The sequence below is a fragment of the Ptychodera flava genome (genome assembly GCF_041260155.1).
Source record: "Ptychodera flava strain L36383 chromosome 23 unlocalized genomic scaffold, AS_Pfla_20210202 Scaffold_23__1_contigs__length_28996876_pilon, whole genome shotgun sequence".
In the NCBI taxonomy this organism is placed as follows: Eukaryota; Metazoa; Hemichordata; class Enteropneusta; family Ptychoderidae; genus Ptychodera; species Ptychodera flava.
The window spans coordinates 5242748-5262075 of NW_027248277.1; the positions used below are offsets into that span (position 1 = coordinate 5242748).

At 37.7% G+C, this 19328-nt stretch overlaps 2 protein-coding genes across 2 annotated transcripts; both read left to right on the top strand.

The window, feature by feature from the left end:
• Nucleotides 1–2939: 2939 nt before the first annotated feature.
• Nucleotides 2940–5939, top strand: LOC139124053 (uncharacterized). The gene is made up of 4 exons (XM_070690178.1): nucleotides 2940–3031; nucleotides 3762–4072; nucleotides 4507–4605; nucleotides 5406–5939. The coding sequence occupies exons 2-4, from the start codon at nucleotides 3764–3766 to the stop codon at nucleotides 5562–5564; spliced, it is 567 nt and encodes a 188-aa protein (XP_070546279.1). The 5' UTR covers nucleotides 2940–3031; nucleotides 3762–3763; the 3' UTR covers nucleotides 5565–5939.
• Nucleotides 5940–9452: 3513 nt separating this feature from the next.
• Nucleotides 9453–17159, top strand: LOC139124043 (uncharacterized). The gene is made up of 5 exons (XM_070690173.1): nucleotides 9453–9658; nucleotides 11474–11525; nucleotides 13072–13268; nucleotides 14972–15130; nucleotides 16223–17159. Exons 1-5 carry the CDS (start codon nucleotides 9524–9526, stop codon nucleotides 16451–16453), a joined length of 774 nt encoding a protein of 257 aa, XP_070546274.1. The 5' UTR covers nucleotides 9453–9523; the 3' UTR covers nucleotides 16454–17159.
• Nucleotides 17160–19328: the final 2169 nt, after the last annotated feature.

Here is a 19328-nt window from a genome sequence, read left to right on the forward strand (position 1 = left end):
GAGCATACAGTGTGGCTTAAGGTAGAGACACACCTTAGATGATACTTATTTAAAACTCACTTTTTCTCAATAAATTTCACTTTTAGACCCCACACATTATATATTTTCTGTTAGCCCTATATCTCAACATTATGAAAAATATGTTTATAAAGTGTCCCAGATTTTCGGTAAAATTGCTAGAACAAGAGAAATTCTTGCTGAAGTGAACGAAACCCGGTAATTTATTCAAAAACCCAGAGTTGTTACTTTCACATCTTATTGTGCTGAAACAAAAGGGAATAGAAAAAATCTGGGACACCGTTTTTTCCCCAGACTACTCAATTGTTGATTTCTGTTAAAAGATCTCAAGTCGCCATAGTCCTGTAACACCTAATTTTTTTTAGGTAAAAAAATTCAAAAACGCATATTTTTGAGAGAAATGGTCACAAACACTGTGATTTCGGAAAATAAACATATTTTTCATAATGTTGAGATATAGGGCTAACAGAAAATGTATAATGTGTGGGGTCTAAAAGTGAAATTTATTGAGAAAAAGTGAGTTTAAAATAAGTAACCGTATCATCTAACGTGTGTCTCTACCTTAACCATTGAGCGTCACAGAGCAAAACTTCTATTTTGGATTTTGGCGCTATATAAACTTTTGCTGATTTATTGATTGATTGATTAAATAGAATATGGTTTGGATTTCTCACTGCACCATTGTGTCAGTTTCTGTTGCGCTAAGGTTGATCGTCGTAACTTTTGCTGAAATGCAGTTGACCTTGTGGCATGCACTTCGGCCTCATGATGCAATTTAAGCTTCCAGGCAAAAGACAGTCCGGATTTTAAAGTCAAAAATGCTTTCAAGATTATTTGGTAAATGTGTCGTGGCGGCGAACCTTTTACTTTTAGGGTGTGATTACTGTGACAGCAGATATCGAGGTATACAGTAAACTTATGAGTTTTAATAGACGTGGCCAGCTGTGACTCTTTACTCTGATAGTCACATCTGGACATGTCTACATCTGTATGGGGGAAAAGCTGTCACGTTACAATTGTTTCTAGATTATGACGTTTGAAGCAGAAATAAAATGACAGTGTTATCCCAACGCCCAAACACCAAACTTACATGCACTGAAGAAACAGCTGCACTGGAGGAATAAAAACTGAATGGACTACTTTATGTATACAAACACAAACAATATTGAATTAATGAATAAATTGTCATCTCAACAAGGGTAATAGATGAGACCGAGGCTACAAACCAATGACTGTGGCTGTGTATTATAGTTAATGATAAAAATCAAACAAACAAACAAACACTCACGGCATCGAAAACCGGCTAAGCACGGGTATTAAACCAACAGGAATTAACGAATTTAGTGACAAATATAATCATTTTACGTGAAAGTTGTATTTGAAAATCATTTGCAACACACAATTAATTGACAAAGTGTACCTTGATACACAGGTACCACAATGTCGCCGGACAAACGCTCAGAATGGTTATGGACATGCATTGAGATCTTTGATAATAAGCCTTGCACGTGATGCACTTAAACTTTGTCAGTACACATAAATTCAGAATATCGATCCATTATGCATAATTTTCATTCTTTTTACCATGTAGCTATGATGCATAATTTGCATACTTTTAATCCGATCAATTTGCCGGAACCATCACCGATAAAACAGCTAACATATTTTGTATCAATCAATTAGAAATAATAATGGGAAACGCGCTATTGAAATAGCTATAATTCATTGACCTGACAGCCTACGCTTTCCATTGCCCCCTGAAATAATAGTCTGATTGTTGGTTGTACCTTACACGTTGTATCTGTTACTACATCGGCACTACAGGGAGACCAGCTAAGTTCTTTGTACACACGGATATATTGTATTGATACAGATACATGATAAGTAACACATTCATGGCTGTGACTAACAACGTAACTTTGGTGGCTTTACGCGAATACACATTTGTCACTTCGGGCAAATCTTTATGGGTGCGGCAAACAGGGTACGCTTTCCCATTCCTGACACCTGGTACCACCACAGCATAACAATGACTCGATAATTATTTTCTAATTGTTACGATGACCTGGAAAGTTATCAATTTACATCGAATGATACTGATCATCGGACCTGTCTTGATGTCTAACGGCAAGTTAGGGAGTCGACCGAACCTCTATTTATCCCAATATCTGTGCTAAGCCTCCTGGTCCTTGGCATAGTTTGTAATTGCTGAGACACGTGGGCTCCTCAGACATAAATAGTCGCTTACTCAATCGGACGAACTACTTATTCTCCATAGAATTCCCACAGGAAGACGACAATGTATGATTTTGTACACGGTCACTCGATCAAAGCCTTTGTGTACAACGACAGCAAAGAAACAAGGGGACATTTGTCTCCCAGATCTAAATAAATTTTTCTTTATTTGTGGACTGAAAACAAATTATTCACTTTTCATATTTGTATATATGATCAATCATGCAACTAATACTCAGTTTAACGTTAAGTCTCAAACGGTAACTACGATGATTTCACACCCAGTTTCTTGTTCAATTCCCTAAGTCATGAAGAAAGTCTTTGCTATTTAGCTTGTCATCACAGCGTCCATACCTGTAAAATGCAGATACTGTTCTCATTTGAATTCTAGTTCAGAACAGAATGCATCGGTCAACAATAGACATGCTGTCTACATATGTAAAGGCTGAGTTGCCAAACTGAGCACAGTGATTTATGAATAAAAGTTGGCCTGGGAAAAATTTCCAGAATAGAGTGACTACACAACAAAGACAAAAGGGACTACAATATCGCGAAGGCACACGTGTATAATGTAACATCTGTAATTTTTGGATGATTTATTAATGACGGTTTTGGCTTTAGCAGTCTTTTGCTTAATTTAGTATATCAGCGTTAAATTATCTCAAAGTTATAAAAAGACAACATTTTCAAGAATATAAATGAGCCAGTCTGCAAGACTGCGCAGATATCAAAGTATCCCTGTGCAGTGCGTGTAACAGCAAATTATACCTTGGTTGAAGTGAGTACTTTATATTGCATTGTGTCTCAGTTTTCGTTACTCTATTACCATACCTGGAAATCGTTTTGGTCATATTATACCAATATTACTTCCCTTTCCATGATAAACGAAAGTCATCGCGTTCAAATTTTATTGAACTCCTTTAAAAAACACTCAAGCTCTTTCTAAAATTGTGAGTCGTTCGCTACAGCAATTGTACGATGGTCCATAGTTATACAGCTACGGGCCTAAATCCTTGATTTTTGCAGCATTTCTTCATGATATTACCACTTACATTATGTCAGTCCCTTGTCACTGAACTCTTTTCAAAGCCGTAAAACCACTCATGCCAGGCGTAGAATGATGATCCTCGGTGCTTACTTTATAATTTTCGATGAACGTAGAACTGAGAAACAGTTTGCGGGACGGTCAGACTTTTACATTACTCTTCTGTTATGCTGCTTGTGTGGTCTCCATTGAGGCCTGTGTGATGAGATATCAGAAATGTCAATGCTCACCATGGGCTACAACACAGGCCAATCTAGTCTGAAATATTTTCATTGTTATGTAATGTGTTTCTCCTGTCCTGGACTTTGCCCGATGACCACTGATTTTGATTCTTGACTATGCGACACAATCCCCCGGAATAGTTTGAAGGTGAAATTTTCTTTCTCTCTGTGCAGTTGACAGTAACCATCGTTTGTCAGAGAATAATAAATTAATATTATTGTTGGTTTTTTTCTTTTTCAAGAAATGTTGTTGGCGATCGTCTTTGCTACCCTGTTGCCAATCGTTCTCTGTGACTCCGATGAACCGTACGTGTCTGAGGAATGGAAGTGTTCACATGTCACAGTGACTGAGTATGATGGTGTCGTGATGAACGCAGTTTTTCAACAGGAAGTAGATTGCACGAAAGAGTTGTGGAATTTACGTGAAAAACTTGAGGAAAGTGAACCATTTGAGACCAAGTATATTTACAAAACAGTTGGTCCGTTCATTGAAGGAACCAAAACATTTCGACTCGTTAACGTGGTACAAGACGAACTGGACACGGCAGATTTGGTAAATAGAAGACACAGCTCTTTCATTAATCTCTCTTTTTTATCAAAAATTTGATTGATTGTTTTTGAATTTGTTGGCGTGACAGATTCTATCTTTGTGAGATAAAAAAGGAAGCAGAGAGTCTGACAGAAACCCGAGGAGAGAGGCAGGGTGTCGAGGGAGGGACGCAGATGCATACTAGCCTTCATTTTCGTTTTCATGATCATATGTGTGAGATCATTAATAATTGTTGTTTTGACATTTTTTCGCGGATTTCAAATGCATCCAGGAAAAACCCACCTCTTATTATGTTGTTTTCCTTGATATGTAATATAACATACATAGCTGTCGTTTTCCTCATTGCCTCTCGTACAGTTTATGTTTCGTTTGTAATACCATGGTATAGGTCTTGTCGAAATTTAGTAATTATTGTAATGACATTTTTCATCTGTCAGGGATCCAGAATTACAGGTGAGGAAGTTGTCCAGTGTTTCAATGGAACGATGGAATTCTATACCGGACACGAGTTGAAGGCAACAAGTACCAAAATGGATGTAAGTAAGCTATGACTCGATAGGGTGTAATTTTTATCATTTACTGATATTTGTATTTTTTAATTTAAGAATACACTTTCTCGTTCTACTCTCGTCATCACATTGAAATGCCTGAACTTCATCTCATCGACACAGCCTGTGTGTCTATGTTAACCAATGATTTTGTTGACAACTGAATGAAGGCTCTACTCCATAAAGCATGTTGAGACACAGTATCAAGCTTGTCTTCTCAGGCTGCACTTGTGTAGACTACATTGTTATTTGATTCAACGCTCCGAACTTGATTTCAATAGGAAACTTCATTTTACATGTACTATGCAGACCCTGTTTACAAACTACAGAATATGTATGTATGTATGTATGTATGTATGTATGTATGTATGTATGTATGTATGTATGTATGTATGTATGTATGTATGTATGTATGTATGTATGTATGTATGTATGTATGTATGTATGTATGTATGTATGTATGTATGTATGTATGTATGTATGTATGCATGCATGCATGCATGCATGCATGTATGTATGTATGTATGTATGTATGTATGTGTATGTACGTATGCTGTATCTATGGGTGTATGTAGTGCGAGTCTAAACGTGAGTCTATCATGAATCATTATGGACATTTATAACAAACATGTAACATGGAGAAAGGTTCAACAAAAGTTACAACTAGAAAAACTAGTGCTCCATTGTTGACGATATAGAATGACCATCCTTAATTTCACACCGTAGCAATCGAGAGAAAAGACCGAGTTGAATACATGATTTCGTGCTTCTTTTTGACCGTTTTTAAGGAATGCCCGGAGAGATTGGCTGGAGAAGTTTGGTGGAATCCTTCTGGAGAGATCACATGGTCTTCGAATGTGGTGTACTGCACCCATACCAATCGTGATGACAAATTAATAAACTATTGCATGTACCACCATCCTGAAGTTGATATCGAAACAGAATGACGGACTTTGGAGACTTGAACCATGCCGATGAACACCTAAGAGTCAAAATTGAGTATTGATTTATGAAGTTTCGTTTCAACTATAAACACTTCTTCACTGTCGTGATAATTTCCACGACAGGGATCAATTTTTACAAAAACTTTCTGGTATCATTTGTATTGATGTGATATTGTCCAAACTACTGGGCAAACAAGTGAAAACGGTTCCTTATCCATATTAATGAAGAGGATTATCCTCTTCTTTAATATGGATAAGGAAATTTATCATAACTTTTCGAGTGTTGTAATTTGTGAACCTAGGTAAGAAATCTATCAGTTAATACAAAGTATAATGAAGTCGGTGCTTACCGTAACCGATTAAAAATTTTGAAGACAAGGACTATGCTGTCACAAGTTCTGCAAGTCTCTCTCTCTCTCTCTCTCTCTCTCTCTCTCTCTCTCTCTCTCTCTCTCTCTCTCTCGTTTTAAAGCTTACAAAGGATAACTTACGACGATATAAACTTTTAAGCTCAAAATTTGTTCAGCTGTACAGTGATATATCATCGTCGGCGACAATTTCATGGAACTCAGATAAGTTTTGTCAAAGTAGATTCAAACATAACACTTGAAGGATAAAAAGTAACGACGACGTGCAACATGCTATGTTGTATCACGTAGGGTAACCAAGCAAGTCATTTTGTTACAATCTTGCCAAGTCCAAAGCAGTTGATTAACTTTAAACACGGCTGGACGAACTTATTTTTCAATCAAATGCTATGGTAACACATTTAAATAGTGTTATGAGATTCTATCATATATAGCTGAGCATTGTATCTCGACATTGCATTGTTGCCATTGACAATTATCTTCCTCGGGGAATCGCCATGCGAGAGGATATCGGGATACAGAAACAGCGTAGAGACTCCCAGTTTTCAAAGATAACACCGTTTATTTCTTATATATGGATGCTACATATTGCCAGATAGTCCCTTCTCTCAAGATGTTGTCCCTTCGTCTGAGCTGGTGTTCGTAAAGACACCGTGTATATACAATTCAATGCATACAATCCTTATCTACATACAAATAAAATGCAATCTTTCCCTGACGTATTTGGTGCCAGGGTACCTACGTGTATCAATCGCCAAGACCATAAACACGAGAACAGTATGTACTTGTTAGATTTCTCACATTAGGTAACAGTATGTACTTGCTAGATTTCTCATCTAAGGTATAATCATCGCACTTAATTAATAAAGTCTGAACCTGTCTGAACCTGATAATTAACCTTTATGCAGAATTGACGTCAGAGTCAATGAACTCTGTAACAGCATCACTGGCTCAAATTAGAAATACCAGGGAGTAACTACTCTCTAAACATTGTACAGTGTTATTTAGTAGAGTATGGAGTAAGACAACTGATCCAACTTAATGAACTAACAAATAAATCATAACGGTGAGATGACTTGATACAGCACTATGGAAACGTCTGTTAAGACCAAAATCACGTCCGTACAGTGCATTCGTTGAATTTGAAAAAGCCTTCGATAGAATAGATCACAACCCCATGTTTTACAAACTGTTTAAGTTTGGAAGAAAAGGGGAAAATGTTAAAGGTTTTCAAGTCTAAGTATACAAATGTTAAGTCATGTGTAAGAACACCTCATGGCATCCGACACTGAATTATTTAACTGTACTTATGGTGTACAACAGGGTTCTGTTCTCTCTCCTCTTTTATTCAACCTTTTCATTGATAGTATTCCGAAAACCTTTAAAAGTGACTTATGTAATGGTGTGTATGTAAGCATTCTGAAATAATTCTATTCATCTTATGCAGATGACCTTTCTCTCACGAGTAGCTGTACTGTAATCGGCATAAAGAGGCAACTTGATAAACTTTGTTCTGTAAAAAGTGGAAGTTAAAAATTAATGCAATCAAAACCTTTAAAAGTGACTTATGTAATGGTGTGTATGTAAGCATTCTGAAATAATTCTATTCATCTTATGCAGATGACCTTTCTCTCACGAGTAGCTGTACTGTAATCGGCATAAAGAGGCAACTTGATAAACTTTGTTCTGTAAAAAGTGGAAGTTAAAAATTAATGCAATCAAAACCTTTAAAAGTGACTTATGTAATGGTGTGTATGTAAGCATTCTGAAATAATTCTATTCATCTTATGCAGATGACCTTTCTCTCACGAGTAGCTGTACTGTAATCGGCATAAAGAGGCAACTTGATAAACTTTGTTCTGTAAAAAGTGGAAGTTAAAAATTAATGCAATCAAAACAAGACCACAATACTAGGAAAAATGGAATCTGGAGAGAGTCCGAGTTGAAACAGTTTCTCTATTTTAATTACCTTTGCTGAACGTTATCTTCTACTGGAATCTAGACAATTCACGAGACAATCTTGCCAGACAGGGTTAAAAAACCGCTCATAAAGTTTAGAAACATTTAAGCATTTATATCTTGAAATAGCTTTGAGAATATTTGACCAAAAATCCTCCAAATATTGATGTATGATTGTGAAATTTGGGGGTTTCATGATGGTAATGAAATAAAACAGTTTCACGCATCTCTTTCTAAATATGTACACCGTCTCAGGCGAACTTGGTTGGCATTGTGGAAAAACTTTCATATGACGAGCTTTGCCAAAGACTATGCTTAAATCCCCGAGAAAGGGCCACCTCTATGAGAGAAAACACCCACCCTGTTGGTAGACACTATTTAACATCAATACGCTAAGGTACCTGGTATTTGCTCTCCGATAAACACCCTGTAATTTTGTAGACAACCTCACCTATTTTAAGTTGTGTACAAGAGGAGGGGGACTCCCAGAATGAACAAGACTAGCCCAAATAATGTGTGAAACTTTTTTTTCGCTGAACTATATAGACCCTGGAGCGAGATGGCCGTACTAAATAGTCCACACAGGCCTAGGAAACATCCTGAGATCAAAAGACCCTGTTGCCCTTTGACACTTTAGAATGAAGTCGTAAGACAGGTTTCTGATTTTTCATTTGAGTTATTCTTATTCGTATATGTGTGACCTTGGGTGTGTTTTGTCTGGCTTTCATGCCGGCGTTCACTCCGTTCGCTCTCCAAAAAGTACCATTTCTCTGAAATTAGTTAAGTTGCAATTAATTACTTTCCGGAGTATGTGTTGGGAACAAGATCGAACTATTTACATTCCAATCAAACCATAAACGCCCAATTTCAGGGCCACCACATTTTCGAAAGAGAACTACCGCAGACTTTTCGTATGATTTTGAGTTTATGTAAGCTGTTCAACATGATCAGGCGACAAAACACGATCGGGGTAAATAATAAAATGAAGGGAAAGCCATGCCATCATGTTTAAATTTTCAAAACCGTCATTTTAATAGTTCGACTGACCACAAAGTTGAGTAAAATATTGACATCACTTAGCGGTCTGAAATAAAGATTGCCTGTTGGGCAGAACATAGACTTTAAAAACGTCAAAAAAACGCGCAGAAATACAAAAGTAGACTTTGCAAACAAAACCCCTGCGAACAAAATCGTTGGAGTTTCAGAGACTTGACTTTAGTTTCAATGCAGCGGACAAGATCAACTTGAACTGGCGATGTGCATATAACTACGCATACGCAACAAACTTACGATGGCATTGAGGAAAGGGTCTAGAACATCATGTTACTGACATACAGTAGCTCGGTGAATGTGAATTGTGTGTCATTTTCATGGCAAAGATATCGATGAGTTTATTCACAGACGAGGAGGTTCTCATTGTTTGCGCATGCGCTTTAATTAACGAAAATGCAAACAGGGGACAAACCGCTTGGATAAAAAGAACTCCATGTACATATAAACAATAAAATGTTTGTCAGGCGATCGATAGTAGGCTTGTCGAGACTTGTTTCCGGCGATCTTTGATATTATCTATATACAAGGCTGAACTGCTCTGCTGGATCATTCTTCCGCGAACCGGGAAACACAACACAGACCATGTTTGCACCAAGATCTGTCCTGGTTACCGGTGCCAATCGTGGCATTGGTTTTGGATTGGTACGACAATTGTTGAGCCTGCCTTCGCCACCGAAATATATTTTCGCTTGCTGCCGAGTTCCTGAAGATGCGGAGGTATGGGTATTGTTTTTGTTTTTTGCCGGGGTTAACGGGTTGTGTAGTTTTGGAAGCTCAACATGCTTTTCATGACAGAGCGTTATGCCAGAAAAAAAATTAATGCTTCTACTTTGCCCGATTTGGAATTTTTCCTTTGATTTCGGCGATTTCATACTTGTACGCCAAGCTGTGGCCTGTACCAGTCTAACGGAAACAACTTACTACAGTGCAACAACAGTATCATATGAAGCTAGCTGTTTCTATTGTGGAGGACAAGAGAACCCTCTGAACTATTGACTGTATAACTTCACTCAGATCACAATGCAGTGTTGTTAGACCATTGTGTAAAATGTGCGGGGACAGCAGTAAAGAGGCCAAGACATGGGGCCAAAGTAAATTGAAAAAAAATCGGATGCTATGTTCTAGCAGGAGAATATTGAAGGACAATTCTGAATTGTTAGATTTCAGTGATTCGCTGTACATATCGGTTTTGCCTTGTCTACATATCGGCAAAAAAGTCCGACGGGTCGCGGTTAGGCCAAATTTAGTCTGTAACAGTTTCTTGGCTTCGATAGGCCACAGCACAAAAAGCAATTTCAAAGATTTGTCCGGCTGAAGTTGTGTGTAGCATTTATATCATCCGAGTTCTGTTTTAACTATTCCTTGCAGAAGTTACTAAAGAAACTCTGGATGGTGAACTTCGATCATTCTATCTGTGAGTCTATAGCTGTGATGGTGGTTTTCTGTTGGGTTTTCGTTTTTCACGCTGTGAGTTAGACATCGACGACGTTTCACGCTGCCACCACAGCTATGGTCGAATTTACAAACGAAAACATATAGTCGCATACAATTTTCCGCCGAATTGTATCCAATTTACAATCTGCCCAAACTAATCGACAGCCTTGTTATCTTTAGGCACTATGCTAAACATGTCACTGTGATACCCACATGGCAAGTTTGTGCAAACATAACGAGTCTCCCAGATGCTCATACTGGCTCTAGTCGGCTTGTTTACTTGGATTTAAGCGTTAATTTGCCACATGACAAAAGTTTAGAGGTCCCCATCCCACTTGACTGCAGTAGCATACAGCATAGACCCTCGAGAGGGTCCATGCATGCAGCTAATACAGTCCACCGGATCGTCAATCAGTTTTAATTATAAAGCAAATAAACTGATATATATATATATATATATATATATATATATATATATATAATATGAGGATTTTACTTAGTCATCATATTTTTCTGTTTTCATATTTTTTTATCGGAGTGTAAAACATTAAAACATGTAGGTATGTATTTTCCAAATGCACAACAAGATGATGATTTTTCTGTTCGTGAAAAAAATGTTTATAAGGTCTTTTGTGTCTCTGAGTGCGTTGTTACAAACGTTTAATTTACTAAAAAAGTCATGTCTAATGTCTATGTAGCCTTTGCAGAGAACAATAGGAATGTATATCGCATCTTAATCATTGAAAACGCGGTTTCCGGTGAGTTAGATCGGCAAAAGCTAACAGAACAGTGGTATTTTTGGCGATTTTAGGTGATGCAGAATTTTAAGATGGCTATCGATGAATGTTGGCAGATTTTTATATCGGACGTAAATTGGCGGGAAAACCGTATGCACTTGCAGCTTGCACACGGGGTCGGTTGCTCGTCTCCGAGCAGCCGTGGTGGCGCGTAGAGACCAGTCAGAAACCCACAGCTACGACAGTTGTCACAGTAACACTTGAAATACATTGACTTTATGAAGGACTTTCAGTAGAAAATAGTTTATCATATCATTAGTGTGTAGTCTGTATGTCACTAACATTGCTTTCATTTTTACAGGAACTACAAAAGCTAGCTGACCTCAATCCGTCAATTAAAGTGCTGAAAATAGGTAAAGTCTCAGTTTACCCAGACTGCAGTGGGGCTCTACTTCCGCCCGCCCACACTGAGGGTGAGTAGAGCCCCACTGCAGTCTGGGTAAAGCGAGACTAAAAATATGTACGGCTATTTTGTTGTTTATCTTGAGTTATTGAAGCACTCTTTGATTTGTATCATTGAAGGTTACTATTCTTATAACTTTTTTTTTCAACTCCGCGTATAAGCAATAATATCCAGTATCAGAATAATTGTTAAATAATATCTAGTAAAAGTACGTTTAGATATTACAGTGAAAGTTTCCAAATAAGCATTACAGAACCATAAAATTCACATCCTGTAGGTACTACAAATGTCATACATTTTGGCATCAAATTATGACGAACTGCAGGGGTCATTCTCCGAGAAAACTTAGCATTCGATTTTTTTGTCTTTTCCATTTGAAAAATCAATATATTTTATTTCATAAACAGGTGCAACTGGTCTCCCTACTTTCCATCACATTATTCTGTATGGCTGAAGACACAAGCAATGGAAAATTTTACAAAAATGCCATCTCCTCTCTCAATCATGCATAATTTTCCAAATTGTTTAAAATGAGAATTGAGAAGAATGGTGTGCTTAATAGTACGTTTTTAGAATTTTTACAACTTGTCTATGAATGTTTCTACACAGGTGACACATGGTAGACTTCACTGAGGATTCTCCGAGGTTACAAATCATAGTGAATTATGGGCAATCTACAGCACTGTGGGAAGCTACAAAGATATTTTGTCGCATTTTCACAAAATCTTAAGTTATGGCTAGTGAGCTTTTAAAATTTATAAACAGTTGCAGCTTTTGTCCAATATCGTCCGGCCATAATTATATCCCTTCTCGTTCAAAATCAAGAACAAAACTTAAGACTCATCGTGAAAATGTTGGTACTATGGAAAATGGTCTTTGCCGACATTTGAAATTTAAAACACCGCCATCCCCGTGTTTACTAAATGTTGAAAAATAAATTTTAGATTTAAATAAAAAAACTATGATTGTGAAAATTTTAGTTACTCCATGAGCTTCAAAATAAGCCCCACAAGATGAAGAGAAAAAAACTAGTATTGTAAAAGTTTGAGAGTCAGATTATCTCTTCCGAGGCGCATTGTACCTTAAGGTAGTATGAGCCTCGAAAAATAAAGACAAACTTTTTCTCAAATTTTTCTCAAATTTTTTCTCACGGAATCTTTCAACTATACTCTTTCAAAATCTCCAATAAAAATTGGGGGTCATCGGGAAAGTTTTGGTACTAGAGAAACAAATTACCCACAAGACTTGCCGATAAATGAAATTCAAAATGGCCGCCACCTGGAGAAAAATAAACTTTTGACTTTCGAAAAACTAAGACGGTGAAAATATTTTTTGCAACAATAGCTTTAAAATGGACCCTCGGCACGAATGGTAGATCAGAAAAGACTTGTAAAAGTTTGAGAGACCAAAAGTCGGTCTCCGAGACACATTCTACTTTTAATCTACTATCTTAACTTCCAATGCATATTTGATAATTCCGTTGCTTTTAATGGCAGATTTGTTAGACACAGCGAGTATAAAGGCGAGTGCTGAGATTGTCGAAGAAACAGTTGGCGATGACGGCCTCAACGTATTGATCAACAACGCCGGAACGTTGCAAGACACTTACGCACATAGATTTGACGATATTACTGAGGAACGGCTTAAATCAACGTTTGCCGCTAACACTGTTGGCACAACCATGATGATTAAGGTAAATGTTGGTGAAATTATATGAGAGAGAGAGAGAGAGAGAGAGAGAGAGAGAGAGAGAGAGAGAGAGAGAGAGAGAGAGAGAGAGAGAGAGGGGGGGGGGGGGGCAGACAGACAGACAGACAGACAGACAGACTTACAAGTAGAGACAGAGAATAGAGACAGGCCACCATAATATCGAACAAGTCTACGGCTTGAGATTGATTTTGATTGTTAAATTTTGGTCTGGTGCAGTTCGATGAGACACAAATGAAGAATTTCTGTAAGCAGCGACGGCTATGCGACAACAACATAATTTTTTAAAGTTTTTTGAGCGTTTTTTTTCAAGTAAATTTCTTCAAATTCGTTGTCGCAATATCGATGCGTTACCTTACCGTATTTTATTGAATCATTATCAACTGTGCACGCGCGCGTTCTGAAACGTTCTTTTCAGAGTTTGTGTGAGCTCGAGGCTGGGCGCTCCTGAACTCTCGTTCCAACTTCGGCCTAAAAGAACAACAATTGTCCACTTGTTTTTAACTTTAGCATATTATAATGAGGTTATAAAAGGTGCGCTCGGGTATTTGGTTGCGAATATAAGACCTCTGGGCTGAAAATTAGCATATTTGGGTGAAATAATCACCTCGCTTCGCTCTGTGATTATTTCCCGCCAAATATGCTAATTTTCAGCCCAGAGGTCTTATATTCGCAACCAAATACCCTCGCTTGCCGTTTATAACCTCTAATTTATGACCGCCATCCCTGAGTTAACATTAACGGGGAAAACATAAGCTTTCGATTTTCACAAGCCATGAAAAAATTACTCAGAAGGGCCTATTCAAGTGGTAGAAAGAAAAGTATACTAGGTTTCAACCAGGTGATACAACTCACTAGTAGTGTGTAAAACAGACATGTTGTATATGTATAACATAAAGATAGGCTTGCGTATTACCGCACATAGTCACCGACTTCGTTACAATAAACCAGGATGCATGGAATAACTCTCTCTGGATCGATGTAGCCATGGAAGTCACCTGCATGATATAGCTGATATGTTGATTACAATTTACCTACAATGTACCTACAATGTACTTACAATGTACCTACAATGTACTTACAATGACCCTACAATGTACCTTTTCTAAGACAAATTGTGTCTAAAAGTTAGAACATGTTTTTTTTTCAGCTAAAACTGTCTCACACAGTAGCACCAAATTAAAACCCACTGTACGATCATCTGTGTTTCATCTCCGACGTTTGTAAAATTGTGTTTTGATTCCCTGTACCGTTGGCTTTGTTTGCTCTATCAACACAGTATTTATAAAGAAGAAATATTACATTTTTGTGATATTCTAAAGTGATTTTTACCTGTGAAATAAGATAGCTATAGACAGATTTAGTATAAAATAAAAGTGAAATAAATGTGAGACTCCGAATATCTGTCCCCTAGACGCATTCGATATTGCCAATGGATATCTCCACAGTGGTAGAGGGACTGTGGATTGCTCAAGATATGTTGATCGATGTTGATATTTGTTTCTTGACTGCAGTTTTAATAATTGAGAATCGAGACTCGCTATCACCAATTACTTGCCATGAGCAGATACATTTTCGGAAAAAACAAATCCGCAATAAGCGTAAATAGTTAACTTGATAGCATGTTACACGTTACACGTGTTTAACAATACGAAAAATTATATTTTTCTGAACTTCTTCTGTCAACAGACTTTTCTGCCTCTTGTTAGGAGAGCTTCAAATCAAATCGCAGACGATAAGTTTGATAGTTCGCGCGCTGCAATTTACACCATTGCCAGCAAGTGGAGTTCGGTATCGGATATTGAGCAAAGACTCGGCTTTTACTGGTATACGTATTGTATGTCGAAGGTGAGTACCCCACCTAGCACAGCGTAAGCTCTGTGTCACGGGATTTGTTTTGGTGGATGGCAGTTGAAGAACCAAACTTCCGCAATCGAATGTTGATTACCTTCCACTTTTTCTGCTCTCATGACTCGCATTTTCTACACACTGCCTGTCAAGGGGCAGTACCCAAGCACCGTTCTCTTCGAAGATTCAAAACTTTGCCTATCTATCTATCTAATAATCTATCTATCTATCTATCTATCTATCTATCTATCTATCTATCGATCTATCTATCTAATTATCTGTCTGTCTGTCGTTTGTCTGCCTTTCTGTCTGTCTTTCTATATGCTATCAAAAATGGTATGTAGCTACATAGACAGAAAAATGCATATTTACTTCATAAGATTACTCGTAACTTCTCAGTGCCTTGTACGTTCTTACAAATGCCTCATTCGAAAGCCAAAATTTAGCAAGAAGATAGGATTCAGAAATACATATCCAGAAACTCAAAGGGCAAGGTCATAAATTATACACACGTCTGGGATTTTTTTCTGTAAACAATTATTTTAACCTACCTGTAGACTACAAGTGCTTTTACTCAGAATCATTGTTGTGACCCGGTTTTGAACGTAACATAGAATGCGTCTGGGGAACCGATATTCGAACTCTAACATTTTTGCAATATGCTTTTTCTAAAGCTTGCGGAGTAAATTAAGTTAACTCTTTGAGCGCCAAAGTTTATTTTTGTCCCCTTTATAAAATAAACCGAGGTAAATTTTTCTCAGATTTTTGCCAACATTTTGAGAAAAAAGTGTAGCCAATGAAATGTGATGTCAGTTTCGTCCAAAATTATGAAAACAATACAGAAAAATTCAAAAAAATTGGTAAAATTTTGCACTAAAATATGGTGGCGTGAGAAAATTACAGCACTCAAAGGGTTACAGAATAACTTCAAAGTTTGACTTCGTTCAACCACAAGTTCAAGCTCTTAAACAGTGGAAAACATATGAGTACACTTTCTAGCAAAAACTACTGAGATCATTTTGTAAAATGTTGCATGTTAAAACTTGCTCTCCTTGTTGCAAAAAAAATACTTTTTGCCTTGTTGTCCCTCAGGCGGCGATTAATATGATGATCAGGTTGTTCTGCCAGGAGCTTCGATGCAATAACGAAAACATACTGTGCGTGAATCTGGAGCCAGGTTGGGTGAAGACCAGGATAGGGACTTCTGCTGGCCTGCTGACCCCAGATGAAGCCGCCAAAGCTTTATTCGAGTTCGTGGCCACGCTGACAGATGCTCACCACGGATGTTTTTATACTTGCGAGGGAAATGAGTGTCCATTCTGAAGAGATCGCACGAGAATAAGTCGTCACGTACACACTGCTGGAGAGTGCGGACGAGACGTGTCAATACAGCGACATGAATTTTTCGTCTTTGAGGATCATATTTTTCTAGCGGCGACAACATTTGACATGTCTTTCCATGCGATTTAGGACTCATAACAAGATGATTTTGATGGATTTTGATGACATCTGAATTCGGCTGCGGATATATAAGACCTTTTATGGCTAAGTTTTACTTTCCTCCGAGGTATATCAATGTATTATATTTTTCACTTTAACAAAGTAAGGTCGATAAATGATAGTTTGGTCTCAGTAAAGATTTGTGGGGGTGCGTTCGTGCCGTTGGGGCAACAGAATCACGTATGTCAATGTTTAGATATGCATGACTCTGAATTTTAATTGGGTGCCACACCCAACTTCTATTAAAATATTGGGGAATCCCCCATTCTCGCAGGCCAGAGCAATAATTTCCGCTCCGCTGACCTTCGCAAAAATCGGCGTTGGGTGAAGAGACTCGCCGAAGAGGGCGTGGTGTACGACGATGGGAATCCCCGTGGTGATGAACTTGTGTGATATTTAAACCAAGATGTCGATTGGTGGCGCTGTTCGTTTTGGGAGCAGTATGGACTGGAAGCCTTCTGTTCTACATTGAAAAGTTGACAAGATGATTTTAATTTTGATAACAATAAAAAATAATGACTAAATGCAACTTGGACGCTTCCATATATGGCATTTAGGGGACCGTCATTATTTACGGCCTTGGGGATCGGAGGAATGTGAGGGGGGTCGCTCAAAAAAAAGAAAACTTCAAGGGGGGTAACTCAAAATGTAGAGAGGAACTTGAAGAAGGGGAGTAACTCAATTTTTGGTGCGAAATAAATTGAAACATCTCCCAGATTGCACTGTTGCACATAACAATTTCTGAAATTGTTTCACAGGATCTTGGACAAACTGAACTGTTGTGAATTCATCCTTTATTATCACAGAAACATATATTTTAATTGACTTCAGTTCAATAACCATTTTGACAAATAACCATATCATATTCAGGCTTTTCATTAGAAATTGGCAGCTGGAGAAATGACACAAGAAGGTCAAGGATTTTCCATTCTTGCATATTCTTTGGTCTTCAATCTCTGGCAAGCTGAAAACTGTTTTTCACAAAATGCATTGTCATTGTTTCGTTGTTGAATTTTGTGACTCAAACATTGACCATGCAAAAAAATGTAATAAAAAAATCAGTGTTCAATGCCATTTCAAACAACTTAACAAGTGCAAAATAAATTGAAACACCTCTCAGATTGCACCGTTACACATGACATCCGATTTCTCAAAAAATCAATACGAGAGGGGGATCTCCTTTGGATGTTTTAACAGTTTTAACTTAGAAAAAAATTAAAAGCATATTTCAGATTGCACCAGACTGCAGCATTGCACACATCAATTTCTCAAAACTTTCCATGCGAGATACGGACAACCCCCTCTGACGCTTTTCCCCATAGGATCTTGCGTGTCCCCCCTGTACTATCAAATTCTGCCCACTCAGATATCCCAGTGAAAACCTTGTCATGATACCCAGCCGAATGAAACAATACTGTGTGGTTGGATAATAGCGCGTGAGCTTTTAATTCTGTATTTTGTCGTCTCTTTATGCTGTATTTTTGTAAATTTTTACAAATATATGTATTGTATTTAACTTTTCTAAGGTTGGGGACTGTCAAAATTTCTGAGTTAGGGGGTTACTCAAATTCATCATGGTTGGCAGGGGGTTACTCGAAAGTTTGGAGCTTCCGATGAAATTCCTCCGACCCCCCTCCGGGCCGTAAATAATGACGGCTCCCTTACCTTCCAAATATTTTCCAGCCACTGCTTGTGCTCTGGAGTGATCACAGAAAAGGTTATCGAACGCGAATCATTGTTAAAAGTCCGTAAAGGGCAGTCCAGGCTAAAATATCGAAAAACAGACAAGGTAAGGTAAGAAATGTTTGGGTCTTTCTGAGATTCTTAGTGAGAAAAACACAGATACAATTCATATTTCAACTGATTTAATGTATTTATTATATATAAAATTGCAAAAAATGAAATAAAATAACACAGTAAATTTTATTCAACAAAACTGTGATAAACTTTTAACACGATTGGAACTAACTCGGGATAATTGGATTTTCATATTTTTCAAATTTTTCAAAAGTGTTAGGTGCCATACAGCTGAATGTTGCAATATTGCAAATTACTCATAAAAACAAGTGTGTAATATAAAAAGAAAAGCAGATGAGATTACATTTGTAGATTAAATAGACATTACTTTACCATCCAATTATCCCAAATTAGTTCCAATCGTGTTTTTTCATCGTTCACTGGGCTATAACAGACGATAAGAGACTTTTCACTATAACACTGAAAGCATGCAGAAACTCTGAACACTGACAACTGTGACAGGAGATATATACCCTCCATGATCTGAGAAATCAGATGTAGGCCCTGGTGGCGACGTTTCAATCCTCGCTTAAATTGTTCGTTTTCATTTCTTGTCAGCTGTTTTTCACTACGGGCTTGGAAAGTTACGAAGGTAAGACACATACACCGTAGACTTTGTTCAAGTCTGTGATTTGTGAATGTGTGAGTGGGATGAATTTGATGATTTGTGTTCGTTTTTCATCTGAAATTTGTGAGTTGGGTGAACGCCATGAGTAGGGTGAACGCGATACAGGGGAGTTTAACCCTGAACTTCGGCAGAAACTAACTCACTACTGCGCACACTCAAAGGTAACGCGTTCGATCGCTGGAAAATCTGACCTGGGTTGCCAAATTTCGTGAAGGTTTGTATGAAAAAAGAGGAGACACAAGGGAAACTGATGAAAGTTATTTTAGTTTTTGA